Source organism: Camellia sinensis, chromosome 3 (genome assembly GCF_055761805.1).
Source record: "Camellia sinensis isolate YWXY chromosome 3, ASM5576180v1, whole genome shotgun sequence".
Classification (NCBI taxonomy): domain Eukaryota; kingdom Viridiplantae; phylum Streptophyta; class Magnoliopsida; order Ericales; family Theaceae; genus Camellia; species Camellia sinensis.
The window spans coordinates 67,296,722-67,318,546 of NC_138963.1; the positions used below are offsets into that span (position 1 = coordinate 67,296,722).

At 34.7% G+C, this 21,825-nt stretch overlaps 1 protein-coding gene across 1 annotated transcript; it reads right to left on the bottom strand.

Annotated features, from left to right (window-relative positions):
• Positions 1 to 6,545: 6,545 nt before the first annotated feature.
• Positions 6,546 to 20,778, bottom strand: LOC114283959 (internal alternative NAD(P)H-ubiquinone oxidoreductase A1, mitochondrial). The gene is made up of 8 exons (XM_028226829.2): positions 19,903 to 20,778; positions 16,925 to 17,138; positions 16,672 to 16,832; positions 16,313 to 16,378; positions 13,042 to 13,205; positions 12,517 to 12,631; positions 7,322 to 7,501; positions 6,546 to 7,236 (listed from the first exon to the last, which is right to left on the bottom strand). Exons 1-8 carry the CDS (start codon positions 20,329 to 20,331, stop codon positions 7,084 to 7,086), a joined length of 1,482 nt encoding a protein of 493 aa, XP_028082630.1. The 5' UTR covers positions 20,332 to 20,778; the 3' UTR covers positions 6,546 to 7,083.
• Positions 20,779 to 21,825: the final 1,047 nt, after the last annotated feature.

Consider the following 21,825-nt stretch of genomic DNA (forward strand, 5'->3'; position numbering starts at 1 on the left):
TTTTTTTTAAAATATTTTTTAAAAAGTAAAAACAAGCAAGGTGATTGCAATTCCTTGTTTCAATTCAATTAATGCTCAGTTTTATCACTAACTTTGTTGCCGCAAATGCTATTTTAAGAATATATTAATTACTAGCTTTTACTCTATTTTTATAGGAAATAGTCAATTATAAATGGCTACCAAGTTGTATTTTGAAAGTCTACAATCATAAATAGTCAATCTATTTCCACGTTTTCCTAGTTTACGAAATAAATTATATTTGTCAATAGTTTAGAAGGCATATTTGTATGATTTTACGATTTACATGGTCAAAGTGATATTTCTGAACCATTTAAAAGATTTTCATAAAAATAAATATGAAGTGATTGTTAGACTTGCTAGTATGTATTTTTGGACTTTATTAAATAGTTAATTGTTTAATTTGGCATAATTGACTTCATATTTGTACAAGGGTAAATTATAAATACATCCTCTGAGATTTGTTTTAAATACAGTTTGTCTCTTGTGGTTTAAAAAATTACAAATACCTCCTTATTAAAAAAATTTATTTAACAGAATTAACTAAAAAAATGAAATTCATAATTACTCTCCTATACAATAATAAAACTACCTAAATTATTAATCGAAACATATTTTTAACATCTTTAAAAACAATTAATTGATTTAATAATTTATTAATAAAATGGATAATTTGTTATGAAATTAGAAACCTCAAAGGTGAAATGTAATTTTCAAAACTACAGGAAGCGATTCGTATTTTAATCAAATCTCAGGGAGTGTATTTGTAATTTACACTTTGTACAATCTATCTATTAAAACACAAAATAAATAAATAAAAATTCATCATATCTACTTTTCCAAACTAGAAATGCGGGAAGTTGAGGGTGGGTATAATTGTAAGAAAAAATGAAAAATGATATACAAATTTATTTTTTAGATCTATTTTTTAGATAAGTGATGTGATTGGTTGATGGTTAGAGAAAATATGAAAGAGAAAGTATATTGCCTTTAATATCCTAGTTGATTACCACATTATTGAGTTTTATTTTTAACCATAAATAGCAATGCTCTTGATTGTAATGGTTGACAATCAAATGTTCCATAATTTCTACAAATAAATATATTTACAGATACAAAATCAATTGCATCACACAAATTATAATTGAGATAATTTGAGTGAAATCACTCTTTTTTATATAGTATATATGATTAAAATTATTTTATATAATTAATTCTGTGATTAGTTCTATCTCCGTAATTTTTTATTTTCATATTTTTAAAGAAAGTGAGTGTTAGGTGTGAACCACTTTTCCAAATTGTTTCCAAAGCTTTGGAAGAAAATTCAACCATTTGTGTTGTGAATGGAATTCAAGGGTGCTTTAGGTTTACAGAAATGAGAATTTGACCTACGAATTTTTTGATGCTAAGCTTTTACTTTTATATATAGTGTTTTTATGCTAGACTTAAAGACCAAGACTTTGCGAATATTTCGGTGGCTTGGTTTCTTTAAAGTGCATATAATTAAACAATAAAGTAAATAAATAAAACTATTGACAATAAAATGGTTTCTTTATCTGTGTATATATTTTTTTCTTTGCAAATTAGATTAGACACCTATAGGATCACTACTTAGTCTTTTTTTTTTTTTTTACAAATATAAAAAATATTATATCATCAAAGATACTACTAACTCATAATCAGTTAGAAAGTTAACAACGTCTACCTAACAATCAGATTAGACAGGAAGTAGTAGTAGGTTGTTCAAACTTGATAGTTTCAAAATATGTTCAAACTTTGCTTATTTACCTCACAAAGTGATATTGAATAATTTTTTAACAAGTTGAACACAAATAACTTGATTTTTTATAACGTATATAAGTTTATTGAGCCGATTAATAGGTAGTTAGTTCAAACTAAACTTAAAAATTATATTTAATTTTAATTTGTTTACCTAATAAATTAATCTTAAAAGAATTTTTAATGAGTTTACAAATAATTTAATTCATTTATCAACCTATATGTGGATGACTCAAAATTGGATAAAGTGCGATTTGGTTAAAATGCCTTTTCGTATTGAAGATGTTCTGAAACGCGTAAATAAGAACTTAGGTTCTAGTCCGTTCCAAAAAAGAAAAAAAAAACAAAGTACTTAGGTTCTAGTTGCCTACCTTAAAAATAAATAAATAAATAAATACTTCATGTAGACATAAAAAAGGAGCAAGGATCCTCTAAAGTGATTTTTTTCTAAAGTTTCCTAGAGTGCTACATTGTGTGGTTGAGATTTACTGGCAAGTCACATCAATTTTTCTGATGTGACTTGCCAGTAAATCTCAACCACTCTAGGAAACTTTAGGAAAATTTCACTCTAGAGGATCCTTGGTGAGAAAAAAGAGCTTTGTGAGGGTTACTTTTGGGGCGTTAAAAAGCAGTTTTTTATTTTTAAATCGACCAAGCAAGAAAAATAGGTTTCATATTTTGTCGTGTGGTCGGGTTAGCTTTTAGCCTTTGCCAACCAACAATGGGCCCATGGGTTTCTACTTTTTTTCAATTAAAACCTTAGTAATTTTCAAATAATGTTCTGTTAATGTTGAAAGATTTGGGGTAGTTGCTGTGTGGTCAAATAGGTCAATTTTGGGATTTATTTTGATAATTTCAATCGTTCATATTTTAAAATACATCAAGTAGAACATATTTATAAAATAATTAAATTAATTGGATATCGTTTACCCTTTTATCCGCTCACATTTGTATCCATTTTAATATTTTAAATCACAATTGTTATTTATTTTTATAAATTCAAATATGAGTGGATGAATGAGTAAATGATATCCGATTAATTTGATTTTTTACAGATATGTTCTATTTGATGTATTTTAAAATGTGAACGGTTAGAATTATCGAAATGGGCCTATTTAGCTTCACAACAGTGACTAATGTATACCCCACACAACAACGACCCCAAATCTTGTTAAATATTGCCAAAATTTCCATGTGTCTAAATGTATTCTCATCTATCCCTCAATCCCCATGTGCATGGAGGAGTAAGGACTCGTTTGAGAACAAACTAATTTTAACTTTTTGACTATTTTGCTAAAATATGAACTAAAAAAAACTAGTATATTTGGGATGACTTTTTGACTTTTTACGAAAAGATGTGCAAAAAGTAGAGAGAAAAGAGAATCTTTGATTTTTTTGTATGGGTTGTTGGTTTTTTAGCTTTTTTAGTAACTTTTTGATTTTTTGACTAAACCGGCCTGTTGCCAAACGAGGCCTAAGTTCACCAAATTATTGGGTTTGTATAAGTTAAAAATTAATAATAAAAATATATAAATTAAAAACACATATTTCAGTTTTCAAATTATTTTTTAAATTATTTTTATATAATAAACTATAAATAAACTTACATTATATAGTCTGGTATATGTTCTAAAAATAAATAATTACGCAACTCAAATAAACTATAGCAAACAGTATCATTGGCAAGCTCATTTCTTCGAGGATTAATTTATAGGAAGCTGCTGCAGAGCTCTAATTAGAGTTTCTGCCGTACAGCTCTAATGAGCTGTCCAGGAATAAAAAATAAAAAAAAAATAGTGAAGTAAAAGACAAAAAAGGGGGAAGAAAAAGACAAATTAAAACTCTATTAGAGGTGTTTTTTTAAAGGTCTAAATCATTTTTCTTAATTTATATCTCCAAGATTATAATTATTTTTTTTCATTTCATCATTAAAGTATTAATTTATTATATTTAGTTTTTAAAATTTTTAATTTTAGTTAATGTGATCTAATTGGAGATGAGTGTCCAAACTAATAACAGTTAAAACCTAATTAAATGAGTAAAAATGTCATTTTAAAATTTAAACAATTTAAACTAAACGACTAGATATTCAATTTTTTTTACTCACTATTTTGAGATGAGAGGTGAAGAAGAATATAGGTTTATGATTGTACGTTATAAGTCATCTGATATAGCTTGTATGATTTAAGTTGTTTTAATTGTAGAATTATCATTTGTGTTCATTAGTTTAGATTTCCATCATTAATAGTTTGAATGGACTATCTTGAATTAGATTATGAGTAATACGGGTCCACACCCATGTGAGACATTTGGTAAAACTTTTGGTAGAATTTTTGGACCTCTAACATTTTTGTTAGATTATATAAACTAGAATTTACGGACTAAATAGGTAAAATTAATAATTTAGAGATGAAATATATAAATAAAAAAATTAGCAACAGTTAAAAGAGAATAAAAATGAAATTAACCCTTTTCCAAATGTCTATCTTATATGAATAATGCTTGGGACCCCCTTTTGGGGTCACCCCCTCACCCCCCTTTGCCACGTGGCAGGGGGTGATTGGTGGAGCAGGAAAAAAAAGAAAAAGAAAAAGAAAAGGTAACCAATGAGAGAGAGAGGGGGTCAAAGGGGGGTGGGGAGAAAAGGGGGATGAATCATTACTCATCTTATATTCCTATCTTAACCCTTTAGTTTAGTAACACCTTTCACTTCGTTTTTCCCATTTTAGTAAAATTAGGTTTCAAAAATTTGTAAAAAAAATTATAATGTTTTCTACAAAAAAAAAAAATGTGTTAAGAGCTTTTCTTTTTCAAAAAATATTTTCAAAAATAATTTACCAAATAAATTTTTTACATCAATTGATAATTTTTCTATTTTTGGGAATAGAATAGGTGCTCAAAATGTTTTTTTTTTTTTTTTGTTTTTCTCTCAATGCTTTAGCTATTCTATTTTATTTCATTTTTTTCAATACAAATTGTATTGATCTACTACTTCATTCGTTGAGTACTAAACAATAATATATTTATTAAGAAATAATTATACATTATTACATTACAAAATCATGTTACTGCCATTTATTTATGCTGTGCACTATTATCAAGTGTTACAAAATATTAAAACACAAAAATATTGGGGTACGGCCCACATGTTTTTTTCTTGATCGACGAAACCAATCCAATGTCATTAAATCACAAGCCTCTCTATAAGCGCCAATAAAAGACAAGACACCCACTCGAAAGGCAAAACCTCGTGTAGACAGCTACGGCCCACATGTTTAACCAACCAACTTAACTCAATTAGCTACTCTTGCCCATCATATTTGTTTGGCAGATTAAATTAGATAAAATTATAAATACGATAAGGTTGAGTGATAGAATTATTAATGTGATAGTATTAAATTAAAAATATAAAATAAAATATATGTGTTTATATACTAGTGTGAGTATTATCTGATTGAGATTAAATGTATAAAATTATATAAAAATTCACATTTCACATTTTATAAAAATATGATTTTATTGATTTTTGTAAAGTGGGGCAAATTTTTTTACCCTCAATCCCTCCATTGGGTGTCGACTTTCTTTGTCATTATTGGACTATTTATTGTATTGGTTTTGAGTGGAAAGCACAACACTTATTGTTGTACGATTAATGGGAGTTCATTCTGAACGATTTGAATCATCGAAATAAGATCTTACATAATTAATTAGTCAAATTAATGTAATTTCTCTTAATATTTATATTAATCATTGACCCAAAAAAAAGACCCACATGTTTAAGGCCTGACACTAACCACGTTACAAGCCTAATCCAAGGGTTGAAATTTGAAAATACAGAAGTTCAAACATGTATGGTTGTTTATGATATAACAAGAATTTATTCCATGGAGATCAACACCAATTAGGTTGAGAGCTTGCACTCTCTCCTTATCTCCCTACTTACAATGGTAGAGATGCACCCTAAGATGATGTAACGGTTTAGATTTGACTATTTTAAGTAGGGAGGGAAGGAGAGAGCCCGTAGAGGATTCTGATTCTACTCCTGCCTGCCCACCATTGCACTATAAGAATGCATTGAATTTGAAAGAGGGCCCAAATCTAGAAACCAATGGACAATGGTCATTATTTGGTCTGAAGGCCTAATCAAAAGAGCACTTTCAATTAGTAATTCATAGCGAAAGCTATTTATTTGATTAGATGTTTCGAAAAAATCAACTGCGGCTAAACTAATAGTGAAAGTGATTAGCAATGTAATTCCCTCTCTCTCCTGCAAACCATTTGAACAGCGTTGAACTTCTATGGCTAAATTAATAGTGAAGAGTAAATTATGGCTAAAATAAACATTATAGTATCGTCGAATCTTTTACTGAATAAAACATAAAGTTTGGCACACGTAGAATTTTCTTTCTATCGCATTGCGATGAGGGTTCACAAAAATAGCAATATAACTCTCCTTTGCACCATTTGAACAACATTGCTAAAAATAACATTTTAACTCTTTAACAAGCCAAAAATTACTTTGGCATACCATTTCAACAATAACACTTGTGTTATATTTGGTTCATTTGAACAAAAATGAATAGCATGATAATTTCAGCAAGTATGAAAACATACATCGCAAATAAAATTGTCATTTATCATTATAAATGAATAATCATTCTGTAAGAAAGATAAAGAATGATCCCATTTTCAATTGACCTCCATTCCAATGAACCCAAGAAACAAAAAGGCTTTTGGAACACAAGAAGTTCCTCTTCCACTACAGCTTGAATTCTTATTGCCAAGTGTGCTCTTGAATGAATGCTCAGCATTTCTTATAAAAATTCAATACAAAAGACCGAAGATATATTACCAGTGCGCTCCTGAATGATTGCTCAGCGACAAAATTCAATACAAAATACCAAGGATTATTAAGTTCACAATGAAAAAATTGTAAGACGGATTGTGAAATTGTCGACAGCCAACAAAAAAAAATTATAGAACTAGTAGTATATCCGAATGGGAAAACATGCATCACTAGTTTCTTCATTCCAAGCTCATCTGTGCAACCCCAACTTACATTCTTCACATTGCTACTATTAAGTGAAAATCACATAAATGCTCGAAGCAAATCACACAGTATGCAACTATTTCATCGCATCCCATTCCCGATCACACATGGAAAAACTCATCAGAGTCGTGGACAAGTATGGTGCACCAATTCCTGCAAGACAGGAGTATGGTCTAAAAAGGCCAAATAACTATGGAGCCTGTCATCGAAACCGTTTGTTCTTTCTCTACTCCAATCTATATCCGGCTTATATCACGGCCAAAAACAAAAGTTGTAGCCCAGTTGATTGCCACATAGAATCGGTTTCTCCAGCTTAAGACACGCGTGAGATACGCAGAGCGCCAAATAAACCAACTAACAAACCCTGCCATAGATAACCCTTTCCCCTCCTACAGAAAGTGCTCCATAATTCAGCAACACTACGTTTGTTAATAGCATAAAGAGAGTGAAGGCTGTGAGGTGTCACGAATTTACCTTGCTCTGCCTGAGGTCCACGAGAGCCTTGAAACTGCCAATAGTTGCCATGCTCCCCAAATGCTTGTAGACAAACGGTTCTCCTAATTCATTATCTTTTGCCGCATTTGCATGTCCCCCACCAGCTTTACCAATCTTGTTCAGTTGACTTGCTAGATATTTTCCTTGCCGCTCTGCAACCTGTTTCAAGCACCCAAATGGAAGATCAGAGAACCAGAAATAGCTGCAACGAGTCTGCTGAAAATTACACCTGAAGCAACTGTCACTAAAAAATGTCTGATGCAGGGGGGAAAAAAAAATCACATTCAAAATAGTCTGCCAGAATAATATTTGTCTGTATTGCAAATCATTGTTTAGGATATCCACTGATCACCATCGCAAAGGGAGTCAATGTTTGTAATACTCGAGCTCGGCTTGTTTGTTTATCAAGCTCAATCTCCGCTTAAAAATTAGTCCAGCTCGAGTTTCCCTTGAAGCTCAATAATGAAGAAAAAGTTTGCCTATATAATCAAGCTCAGGCTTGTTAAAGTATTATTCTACATTAAATATACATATATAACACATTTTATATTATTTAATACATAAAAAATATATTTATCCAATTATTTAAATAAATAATAAACGAGCCGAACTTATTGTAGCTCAAGCTCGGCTCGTTTATTAAATGATCCCAAAAATCAGGCTCAGGTTCATTTATATACATAATGTTAGAATTTACCATTCACACTCACCTACTACACTCCACCTACCACCAATTTACCCTCACCTACTCCTCACCTACTACCCAAACCCTCTCCTATATAATGCCCCTCTGATTTGTAATACAATATATCAAGATCAAACAATCAATAATACAGTATTTTTAAAATGGTATCAGAGCGGGTTTAGAACCTAGTATTTTTCGCTTCACCGGCGGGCGGCAACCTCACCTTAGCCGTCCGCCGGACCTCCATCTAGTCCACAAGAATTTTCTACACATACCTTCACTCTTCGTCATCACCTCGCCGAACAAACCCAAAATTTCTTCTTCAATGGCAGATTCTTCAACAACACCACCAACAGGCACTCCATTCTCCTCCTCATGTACTCATATTCCTCCTACCCTTACAGGGGCCTGTAAACTCCATGCTGAAGCTAGCAAAACTTCTATGCCTATCCGGACTCCACGTCACCTTCCTGGTCACCGACCACATCCGCAGTCGTCTCCTCCGATTCATCAACATCCCTTGACACAGATTATCCAAGTGGTGGTTGCGTCCATAATAACATCTACTGTAAAAGTTCCTGACGATAAGTCTCTTCTTTATGAGACTGCAGATGAGGAATGTAACATCAAAGGAAGCCGCAAGCTCAAGCACACTGAAAAGTTTAGATTTTTCGACAAGGCTGCTGTTGAGACCGAAGCTGACCGTGTCAAAAACTCCGCAGATCCATGGCAACTCTGCACCGTAACCCAAGTCGAGGAGCTCAAGTCCATCATCGTTTGCTGCCGTACTATCCGCCCTTGTTCTCTCTGGCTTTTCTTCTGCCTTCCCATCCTCCTTCAATCTGGAGAATTTCCTTTCCAAGAAAATGAGTTGGATGCGCTGACATCACGCATGCCGGGCATGGAAGGTGTTCTCCGGCGTCGAGATCTTCCGAGCTTCTGCCGAAGAGGCGACCTCGATGACCCAAACATCCGACTCTACATGACCGGAGACATCAAGTTCCTCGAGCTGACGGCCTCATACTCAACACATTTGAAGACTTACTCTCTCAGATACACACTCTCTGCCCAAATCTCTCTCTCTCCATGGCCCATTATCACAATTCGAATGATAGACATAGCTGTGAACTTCACAGATAACATGTTCAGAGGTATCTACAATGGCAAGCAATGCCACATACCTGATATTGCAGCAGTTTTGACTAGGGCTTGGAGTGCTGGTGTTGACCGAATCATCGTCACTGACGGGTCACTTGAGGAATCAAAGGAAGCTCTTGCTATTGCAAAAACAGATGCAAGGCTTTTCTGTACCGTTGGTGTGCACCCGACAAGATGCAAAGAATTTGATGAGAGTGGGGATCCAGAAAAGCATTTTCAGGAACTTTTGAGTGTTGAAAATGTAAAGAAATACACATGCAGCACCTCCTCTCTCTCTCGGCTGAACCACAGGGGGACATAGCACACACTTTCTCTCTCTTTTTTTAAAAAAAATATTTTCCAACCCACCGCCCCACATGGGCATGTCTCTCTCCACCTTTCTTTATTTTATATATATATATATATATATATATATATTTTTATTATATTACTCCACCAGCGTTGTTCTCAATTTTTTTTATTCTCTCAGTGCTTAGTCCACCAACTCACTTCCCTCTTTTCTTTATTTCTTTTAAACACTTTTCCACGAACAGTGAGCCAGCTTTTTTTCAAATAATTTTTCATTCCATTTTTTTTTTAAAACAAAAAAAAAAAAAAAAAAAAAAAATTACAGATTTGCACAACACTTTGTTTTATTTATATTAGGGATCAACCCCGATCACCATTTTACACCAAAAAAAAAAAAAAAAAAAAAAAAAAAAAATACAAACACACACACCCACACCCACAGTGGGATTTTTCTTCTCTACTCTGCTGCAGGTCTCTTCTTCTTACCTCCGTCCTGCGCGGCCCTTGACGGTGCTGCCTCCGTGTTTTCTACGCCACCGAGCACGTTCACTCCCCCATACTCCTCCACTGCAGCATATGGAGGACCTCCAAATCGGAACATCACGGTGGCCTTCCGCTTCAGCTCCTTGTTTTCTGCCCTTAGCACGCTTATCTCTGTTCGCGCATCCTTATACATGCGTTGGAGCAGAGCCAGCTGGGAGTTTACATGCTGCACCTCATTTGTCCTACTCTGCAGCCGGTTCGACAAATTTGTGACCGCCGTCATGGTTTCCACGCATGACTTCAGAGTATACTGATTAGCCTCAATATCAGTTTGCATCGCCATTTTTTGCTCCACCGACCGCATCGGAAAGTTCAATGGAGCAAAACCAGAGGTGTTTGGTTGCGGTTCACTGGCCACCGCACCAGTTATTTCTCTTGTGGGCTCGTTCAGTTCTGGAAAGAGCGTGAGCAGGTTCTGGGTAGCTGGACGGGAAGAAGAGGCCATGTTTTTGAGTTGCTAAGTGTTTCAGAGAAGGGTTAGTTTCCGGGTGTTTCAAGATTTGCAGAGACAAGCTCTCCGAGCGTTCAGAGGTTTCAGACTCGTATGCACAGCCTTCGCCTCAACCTTGTTTTAAATAGCCAGGGCCAGCCACGCGCATTGCGCGCCTCTTGCCGCCCGACAAACTGGCACGCCTTTTCATGGCACATCTTTTGATAAAGTGGGCACGCCTTTTGATGGCACGCCTTTTGATGGCACGCCTTTTGAAAAAATTGGGCACACCTTTTGAGGGTGCAACTTTTACAACGGTCCGACATGACCCTATAAACTGTCCCGACATTTGATTCCGGTTAGTTTTTTCAACGGTCCGACAAGACCCCATAAACTGTCCCGACATTGATTCCGGTTAGCTCCTTTATGGGTCCGACAAGACTCTGTAAACTGTCCCGACATAGATTCCGGTTAGTTTCTACATGGGTCCGACAAGACTCTGTAAACTGTCCCGACATTGATTCCGGTTAGTTTCTACAAGGGTCCAGCAAGACTCCGTAAACTGTCACAACATTGTCTTCTACAACGGTCCGACATGACCCCATAAACTGTCTTCTACATCGGTTTGACACCCCCATACAGTGTCCTCTACAACGTTATGACACCACCATTCAGTGTCTTCACCAATGGTCTGACACGACCCTACAGTGTCTCCTATCCTTTTTTATTATTTTTATGTATTTTCTTGTTTTGTAACTCTCTCCAAACTCAAGTTGGTTAGTTTCTATCCTCCTTGAGTTTGCAGGGGGCTGTTAGAATTTACCATTCACACTCACCTACTACACTCCACCTACCACCAATTTACCCTCACCTACTCCTCACCTACTACCCAAACCCTCTCCTATATAATCAAGCTCAGGCTTGTTAAAGTATTATTCTACATTAAATATACATATATAACACATTTTATATTATTTAATACATAAAAAATATATTTATCCAATTATTTAAATAAATAATAAACGAGCCGAACTTATTGTAGCTCAAGCTCGGCTCGTTTATTAAATGATCCCAAAAATCAGGCTCAGGTTCATTTATATACATAACAAACTGAGTCAAACCAAACCAAACCGAGCCGAGCTCGCAAGCAGCTCAATTCATTTGCAGCCCCTATCCACAATGTCCTTTCACTATAAGGGCCAGTTGTCAGTTGTCACAACAAAAAGCATTGAAGAGTTCATTTGACTTTCAAAGTATGACCTAAAACAAATGTATGGTTATTGTCATTATAAACTTTTGTTGCTTTAAAATGTGAGATCAGACAAACCAAGAAATTGAATAAGCTGATATAAGCTATTGTCAGTTGTCACAACGAAGAGCATTGAAGAGTTCATTTTATTTTCAGGGTATGACCTAAAACAAATGTATGTTTATTGTCATCATAATTATGTTGCTTTAGAATATGAGATCAGACAAACCATGAAATTGAATAAGTTGGTATAAGGAAAGATATAAAATGGATTGAAATTTCCAATAAAACAACAGTAATTAAAAACTTTTAGAATGATAACTAAGAAGCTACAATGCAATTTCCATAAGGCAACATCTAATTTGAAGATTTTAATTTGTTTCTCATAAACTTATAACTTGATGCCTCAACCCACTGGTTTAGAATGTGAGATCTGAAATTTTGCTATTTTAGCATCAGGCATCAAGTTATAAGAATTAACTCGTAATTTTCAGAGAGAGGATGTTTTCTTTGGCCCTGATGAGCAAACTAATTTGTGCTCTCAAATTCGCCAATTGACATAATTCAAGGGATTATCACTCGTCAAACAATAGACCGCATTTGTAAAGTAGAGAGCAGGCCTTCGTGCAACAATAAGGTTGCGGACATCTGACCCCTCTGGAGTCCTTGACCCTGCAGTGGCAGTAGCCTTTTGCATTGGGCTTCCCTTTACCATATTTTTAATGTACACTAATTTAAACACCTCAGTTTCAAATATTAAAATATTTAAAATTTCATCAACTGGTAGAAAATCTGATGAGCTGAATTTCTTCACAACTTACCTGGGCCAAAGCTGGAAGGGTTGGTCTGCCCGTACTTTCAAGGAACCCACTACAGTCGCCAATTGAGAACACATCCTGAACAGAAGGGACACGTAGCCACTCATCAACACCAATCCTGTAAACATGAATGTTTTATTATTCTCTTCCAGTGAACACCAACAAAAATCCATTTCATCAGACAAAGCATAATGTTTGGAAACTAATCCGGCAAACAGTAAAGGCAGAAAAGGAGTTTACAAGAACATACTGATGTTCAAGTGTTCAACAGTTGGATGGAAAAAGTAGGCATGAAATTTGGACTGAAGCCCAGCCCAATTATTTAGAAAAATTTTGAAAAGAAAAAGAAGCGTGTGCCCAGAAAAACACCAAGTTCCTTGGGTTGGGCCCAGGATTTTGAGATTGACTCGGCCTGGCTGGGCTGAGTCTGACCCAGCCCAGGAGAAGCTAGGATGAGCCAGCCCATTTTGGATGCCTAACAAAAAGTACGGCAAATATGAATAGCTGAAAACAGAACTTATAATTTACCTGCCACCAGGAGCTTTGGGAAGTTCAAGATTGTTTACGAAATCTGAGGGACCAACACCAGTAGACCATACTAATAGCCCATAGGGAACGTCAGTACCATCATTAAGTATTATCTTCTCAGATTGAACATCCTTCACAATACCACGAACAAGTCGAACTCCTGACTGAGAGAAACTTACAGATTAAAATGAAACACTCCGAAAAAAAGAAGAAGAAGAAGAAGAATTTTTTAACATGTGATGCAAGGATGACATAAATATGACCAGTTAATAGATAAAGGCTTTGTTCTCGTAACACATGTCAAGTTATGGTAGCAAAGCATAGAAATCACAAGGAAAGATGTCATAGTATGTCATAGGAAGCAGAAGACATCCAAATGGTACAAGATGAGCAGAGACTGCGAGAGTAAAAATGATCTTGTGTCCAGAGCAATGTGACTGCCACAGCATCATGTACAAACTATCCAAAGTAGACCTTACTGGGGCAGGAAAGTGTTGCTCTGGCAATAGTAGTTCTGCTTAACTTTCTTCCTGGATTTATGTTTCCTGTCTCATGACTCCAACTTAAGTTCATAGTTTTTGAACTTAATGACTCATCTGCTTGATCAAAAAAAAAAAAGGACTCATCTGCAAAAATGACTCTACCAACTAGAAGAGACCTTGAAAAAAATATGTAAACCCTCTTAAGAACTCTTGGTTTGATAAGTAAGTTACCCAAACACTAAAGAGCACAGTGCCCAAAGTCAAACAATGACATGCATGTCACCTCTGACACTTCCACTTTAGGACAGTCCCAAAATGATGTGTACACTGTAGAAACAAAAGGAAAAATAGTTTACACAAATTTTGAAGAATAACTTCTAAATTTGTTCCTCTAGTACATAGATAACTAAAATAACCCAAATCAAACAAGGATGCATAGACTTCAGTCAATCGATGAAAGCCAAAGATGAAGAAAACCCCGTCTTCATGCCCTCAGATTTACCCAAAGACACACCAACTACGAAGCACGAGTACGGGTATGAGTACTGGTACTAGTACCGATACAATACAGGTACGTTGATACGGTAAAATTCAAAAAAAATAGGGTACGGGTACGGGTACGGCTTGGTACGCTTGTAAAAAAATATTTATTTTTAATTTAGAGTAATGCAAAAATTAATTAAATGGTTTAATTGTTAAGGTCTAACCTATAATTAACATTTAATGTCAAAAGTAAAGATATAAATCAGAATTAAATGTCAATATATTAAATAACTTCCAAATTATAGTTTAATTTTAAAATCATGCTAAGCATAAAACAAAAAATAATAAAAAAAAATTAGTGAAAGGAATTTTATCTGTATAGTAAAAGAAAATATTATTTCAACTGAGGTATGGTACGGTACAGCTTGGGTATATACTAGGTACATCTAGGTATGCCAAAAATTAAAAAGAAAAAATTTGAGTACGTGTTTCGAGTATCTTGTACATATGCAGAAGTACCATACGCCGGTAAATACCCGGTACGGGTACGGCATGTTTTTTGAAGTATCCATGCTTCATAACACACCAACAATGTAGGACATGTAATGCTTGTAATTTTCTGTTTCCTCAAGAAAAACTGAGGTCAATAGAAATGGTGAGTGGATGTTCAGCACGTTCATCTCTTGTACCAAATTAAGGATAATTTCATCTCAAAGGTGTGTATATCTAAAGTTCTCAACGCACAATTAAGAGAGGGTAGGCATTTTTCCTATCACACTAGTACATAAAATTCATGCCCATACAGTAGCAAAACTCCATTAAAACAATTGAGTAACTAATTTCTAGTTGTAGCCACCCCATGACAAACATTGCACATTAAAACATGTTTATTTCCCAAAATATATAGCACAATCACCACTTCAATTATTGACACACTAATTACTCACAGTAGGAATCTGTGCCTAGCAAACCATGTCATCACCCACAGTATAAGGCATACCTTGGAACCTCACGTTGACTCTCTGCTCCTCCCATGACTAGGTGCTGCACATCTTGCCTCAGCTTGCCTCATCCTCTCACCGGCACACCTCGCCTAACCTCTGATCAAATTCAGAATCTCACTGTGATGCTATATAGTCTGCTTAGGCAGGTCAGTGCCTCAGGATGCCGAAACAACCCATCACCCATGTGGGATTACCAAAGACTTGTGGATGCCTAGAGTTGAAGGGATCATCAATATTGTTTGTTCCACCCCCTTGTGACGACTCCACTTTGACTAGTGTCAGACAATATCAAGACCTCTACAAGAAGATAACCATACCTTAATCAAGACATGTGATACCTCATAGGGTTTATCACACCTACCCACTATATCTACTTGATACAACTCCCAAGGTTTGATCATTGGTGCAGTTGGGTCGGGCCAACGCCCCTGCACACAAATTAGAGTTCCTCTCTTCCAACAAGCTCTTTGGCACTTTTTAGTGAAACAATTTATTCATCAACAATTTTTTCTTAAAAAGAGAAGTCAGTTAACAACCTGATCAGAGTGTACAGCAATATGCTAAGCAGCAAGGATGTGATCTCTCTCTCTCTCTCTCTCTCTACAGGTTATTTCAGCTACGATGCAGCTTGTGTAACAGCATCCATGCAGCAATCATAAAACAGCAGCACAAGACATGAATGACAGAAACAGCCATAAACAGACTACTAACCATGATAAAAAGCAAATCAAATCTGCCCTATGCAGGATGATATTTTTTAGACCAACTGATATAGAATGTGCAATGAATGCTGTCCTACATGCCTTAATGCCAAAGTTGGAGGTAAAATATGGGCTTGCCTGGCACTGCATGGTACAGCTGTGGTTCCTCCGTATCCACGAATTAAAAAAAATAAAAAAATAAAAAAGTTGTGCGTTTGAAAATTTAAAGCTAGATGATATAATGACTTCAAAATTATTATTTTCCAGATAAGAGTGAATGCATCTATTATGCTGAACAAAGTGGTAGTCTCAGAAATTAGTACTTTTTTTACTTGAGTGAATGCATTAAATTATTGTCATCTTATCTTAAAGGTTAAAATCTCAAAGATGCAATAAAACAAAAAAAAAAAAAAACCAGAGAGAGAGAGAGAGAGAGTGTGTGTGTTTGTTCTGGGTTGACAAAATGAAAAGGTCCTTTATATGTGGCACACTAGAATGGAGATATTTCAAGTTCCAATATGAAACTATGCAGTAAAATCAACTTCTAAGACAGCCAATTGTAGTCTTCGCAAATCCTTCTACCCAGTCAATTATCTCTCACCTTTACTAACTGCTTTGTCGCATATTTCCGGAGGCGATCATCGAAAGAAGATAATATCTCGTTTGCCTGTAAAGACGATGGTATTCAAAACATTATCAGCACAGCTGTGGTATGTCACAAATAAGTAGTAATAACATCATTCCCTTATGGCTCCCAAAACAAATTAACAATATTGGGGGCCAGCAACTCTAGTGAAGGTAGCAACCCAATGCAATAAAATAGGTTAATGATAAATTCACAACCAAACTCGATTGAGGGTTGTGCAAGCATCAAATTTGGCTGTAGATTTAGTGCCCTCATAAAAATATTAACAAGATCAGTTTGATCAATTCCATTGCAAAAATTTCCAACTGACTAACCTCAATCAACGTAACATGAATATAATTTTTCACATGGGCATATCTTTGATGTACATCCTTGATGATAAAATCACTAAGTTCACCACTGAACTCCACTCCCGTTGGACCACCACCAACAACAACACAGTGTAGAAGTCTACGCTTTTCTTCCTCAGTAACTCCTGTCTCAACTCACACCAATTAGAAGAAGTTACCATAAGAGTCTACATTAGATGAAAGAATTCTCAATGTTATCAATATCTTAGTAGCATACCAGGCACGTCAGACAACATCAAGTTTAGGAGTAATTTCCTCCGGATTTCCTGAGCATGATAAACTTCACGAAGGAAAACTGCATGCTCAGTTACACCCTTAATTCCAAAAGTCAAAGGTTGAGATCCAGCCGCAATGACTAACTTGTCATAAGAGATTTTAAAATCCCATGGATCCAAGCTATCTGCTCCATCAGTGACAGTTTGGCAATGCACCTAGTATAGAAAACTTAAATTGCGTCATCATTATTTTCAGGACTGAAAACAAAATGGCCATTTGTTGTGCCGGTTGCCAAGAAATTATAGAAAAATAAAACCTGGTATCTCAAAACTACTTGCCGCTAATTTTTATTTTCTTTAAATTGGGTTCTTTTTTTATACCAATTTCTTATATAATAAACTCTTTTATCTTTTGTTTTCTCTCCACCATCTATCTCAAACCAGAGGAAAGGATAGCACTATATTTTCTTCTCTTTTGTCCCCTTTCATTATCCAAACAAGACAGAATAATAACAATCTCCTTTTTCTTCTTTTCTTCTCTCCTAATTTCCCAACCGGGGGAAGTTTTTGGGTGTTGTAAGGTATTTGCAGTACTCAAAGCTCTAAAGGCATTATTGAGGCACCCCTTGAGATGAGGCAAAAGTATAACACATTGAGACTTATTTTTGAAGGAATACTCCCCAAAGTCTTCCGCATCACAGTCTGAGGAGGCGTGCCCCTCAATTGCACTTTTTGCGCATAAATAATATGAGGAGTACGCATGTAGAGTGTTTGTCTTGGATTATTGTTAAGCTAGTCTAATACATGGTTTATACAATAAAAAGAAAAATATCTTTTGTATTTGTAAAAAAATAAATAAATAAATAATAAAATAAATTAACTAACCAACAAAGAAAATAGGTACTTACCAATTAATCCTATTAACTAGACTTATTTACCTCCAGGTTAGGACTGATAAATTTATCACTGTAAATTTATTCATAAAGATCAGAGAGACTACTAAATTTATCAATAGGACTTAATGGATAATAAGGCCAAGTTTGGCATCTCCCCAAAAAAATAAAAAGTCAAAAAGTTACTCAAAAAGTTAAAAAGTTATCACTATTCACTAAAAAAAAAAATTAAAAAATTAATTTTTCACACAAAAGTACAACTGCAATCACTGTTGTTCAGCTCTGTGCTGCGTGTGGCCGAACAAAATTGCACAGTTTGAGTGCAATTTTCACGCAGTGTTGTTCGGCCCGTGGGGACCCATCACGGGTCCCATTTTGATTATCTGAACCGTTCAATGTGTAGAACTCGTCGAGTACTATATGTCTGTAAAAAATCACATTGATCGGATATCAATAACATCATGATCAAATCAGTTTTGTATAAAAAAAAATAGATGGTGTTATAAGTAACGATTGAAAAAAAAATAAAGCTGATCAGATAGCTATCAATATCTGATCAATATGATTTTTTATAGGTATATAGTACTCGACGAGTTCTACACATGGAACAGTTCAGATTATCAAAATGGGACCCGTGATGGGCCCCACGGGCCGAATAAAACCGTCCAGTGCAATGCCCGAAAGTAGCCAATAATTTCTTACCACCAATTCGGCTCAACAGATTGTACGGCTGTACAACACACATCTCTAATCTTCTCCTACACACTTCTTTATATAATTTTTTAATACACATTTTTCTATAAAAAGTCAAAAAGTTAACTCAAACATCCATATATTTTTTCCTCAACTTTTTAGTCTAAAAAGACAAAAAGTGTACTTATTTAAGACACCCCAAACAACCCCTAAGTCTCAAACGTAGGATCTATTGGTAATTTACCCCAAAGAAAAAACAAAAAACTAAGGCTCAAGTAAGAAGCTCAATAATTGAAGCAAAGAAGGTCAATTTCACCTTCGATGGGACATGTTTCCTTCTTTGCATTGAAATGTTCAACACCTTGAGAAGAAAAGTATTTAGATCTTTATATTTCATTTATAATAATTTTTTCTGTTTTAAAATATTTTATTTAATTACTAAATATAAAAATTCAAAATTCGCAATACTTACAGTTTGACTTGTAGAGGTTGTCTCACCTCACATGGGGTAAAATGACTTGCGTTACACATTTGCCTTTAAATACTTTGGTGGTGTCCAACTTGAATGTGATTGGTTTATATAGTCTGATCCATCACTTTTATGCTATTATTTTACCTAACAATATGAGGGATGACAATTGATGATTGGTGTGGGGGCAATGACATGTGGTGCCATATGGGAACCTTAAAAAAAATCCTTTTCCCAAAGCAAAATCAAAGATTTGCAAATTACGAAGAAAAGGTTCCCGTCACAATGATAATCATGAAACTCTAATTTGTTCACTTATTAGTAAAACTGTCATACCTAATTCACAAGACTCCCACTTATGGCAGGGGTTGAGGAGAGGTTATAGGTGCACAAATTTATACCATTTTTGTAGATATGTTGATTCCATGGATCGAACCCACACCAAAGGACTCAGGACGAATAGCACTAGCCATTGTGCCGCCAAGTGACAATTTTCTATTCATTCACTTTATTAGTGCTACCCATAAAATGTCCCCAATCACCCTAGCTTTCCCCTCCAACCAATTCACAAGAAAATTAAGCAAAAGAAAAAGAAAAAGAAAAAGAAAAGGAAAAGGTTCACTGTGCCATGACTTGATTTTATTTTCAGAAAAATTAAAAGCCAATACAATTAGTATCATGTATGTTAGCGTTTTACACTTGTTTACTGATTTATGAAGCTTCTGAAAAGTCAAAAGCAATGTCAATAGTTGTCTGTTTACCCAATTTCACTGTAACAAAACATTAAAAATTCAGAACCAATTTATTTTCTTTTCTTTTCTTTTCCTTTCCCACACTACAGAATCACCGCTACCAAACAGACTTTCAAAACAAAACAAAACAAAAAAAAAAAAAAAACACACAAAAGGGGCAAAATTGGGATTACCGCGTGGTTATGGGGATCAAGGCCAGTGCAATTAGCGAGAAGGAAGTAAGAACCGGGTTCAGAAGAAATGGCAGGCTGAATCCGGCCAATGGGCTCGGCGACGGAGCGGAACTCGAGAGTGCCAACGCAGGTGGAAGCCAAAAGGGGAGTGAAAACCATATGGTTCCTAGGTGATACGCAAACCACGTCGTAGAGATTGGTGTCAATCCCCTTCATGAACCTACAACCGGCCCACCCGGATCCCAACACCACCACCCTCGGCTTCTCGTCGGGCTTCGTCGGACCCAACCCGGCTTGCCTACTCGTCGTGCTGAACCCCCAAAACGAACCGGCTAGGGCTAGAGAAGGTGTCACACTCAACTTGGGCTTAAGTGATGATGATTGTCTGGCTGTGGAGGAGAGTTGGATGAGCTTTCTGAACAAAGCCATTCTATCTCTCTCGAATTGAATTGAATGGAATTGTGTGTGTTTCTCTCTCTCTCTCTCTCTCTCTAGAAAAAAGAAGAGAGACAATAATGAGGTGAGTTTGTGGGGAGGGAGATCGTTGACTCGGTCGAAAACGAAGAAGAGCGAAGCGCCGATGGCTCGCTGAGATGGTCACAGGTGGAGTTGTCGTTGAGTCGTGTGACTTGATTTCGTACGCTGCCCAACCATGACGCCCACAGCGACTTCTTGAAGTTAAGGCTCTGTTTGTTTATGTTTTCAACTAGTTTTTTGCATACAGGTTTGAGCATGATGTTTAGATGGAGTTGTCGAATTAATTTTTCACAACTCTGTAAAGAACTCTGTCAAATAGAGCGTGTTTTTCAAATTTTTTTTTAAAATTTGGCTTAACCGGTCGTTCGGCCGGTTAATCGAAATAGTGAATTTTTTTTTTTTTTTTTTGCAATTGATATATTAATATTTATATATTCGAAAAAAATATTTTTTGAATTTTTTAAAAAAAATTATGTGTTTTAAAATAATTTTGAGTTGTATGTTTAGTTATGTGTTGTAAGTTTGTGTATCAAATATCAAATGTTACATCAAATATTCTCTACTCAATACAAAACTCTTTTCAAAACTCTTACCAAACAAATTTTCTACACTCAAATCATAATTTCAAACCTCACAAACTCAAAATACAACTCATACTCTCAAATCATAATTACAAAACTCTATCAAACGCAACCTCCTCCTACACGCAGGGCCGGCCCTGAGTTATTAGAGGTTTAAGGCGAATTTTTTAAATTGAACCCTTTATGTATCATTATCTTAAAAAAAATATATTTGGATAAAATAAAAAGGATAAAAATTTATTTCTATTGCATTATAATTTAACAAAATTTAGATAATATATATATATATATATAAAATAGTTGAAGTTCAATTAGTTGAATTGAATATTACTTTTTTACCTTGCCAATGCTATAAGAACTAAAATTAATTGGGGGTAAAGATGAGAATTTTTTACACAACTCAAGCAATATATAAAATTAGTAAGTTAGGATTGATTATTTTTTAACATGAATCTAAGTATGACATGACTCAATAATATGACTTATTAATTATATATTTTAATGTTCACTAAGGGATGCCATGACATTTTTTTAATCTTTTATTTAACTCCATTTAACTGAATAAAAAAATATGTAAAATAATAATTAAGGCTCATATCTTTTTTTCATTTAAGATATGTATTTGTTTGTTATCTATTTTAGAATCAATCTAATAAAAAATATATAGTAATAAGGTACAATTTTTTTAATTAGAAAAATGCAATTGAATTAAAATCAAACATTCTATAAATAATTTCATTTAGTAGAAATAAATTTTATAATATTCAACTTATGGGAAAAATTTTAATCTCTTCATACACTTGCTAAGTTATTTTTAATTAAAAATAAAAATTTTCACATTAAATATTAATCAGACATGAATCAA

What these genes read in the sequence shown, in the direction of transcription:
- LOC114283959 (XM_028226829.2), bottom strand. Translation starts at nt 20,331, where the DNA reads ATGGCTTTGTTCAGAAAGCTCATCCAACTCTCCTCCACAGCCAGACAA. An exon ending in GATGTTGTCTGACGTGCCTG is followed by an intron (nt 16,833 to 16,924) that starts GTATGCTACTAA and finishes GAGTTGAGACAG; the next exon opens with GAGTTACTGAGGAAGAAAAG. An exon ending in CCCAAAGCTCCTGGTGGCAG is followed by an intron (nt 12,632 to 13,041) that starts GTAAATTATAAG and finishes TCATGTTTACAG; the next exon opens with GATTGGTGTTGATGAGTGGC.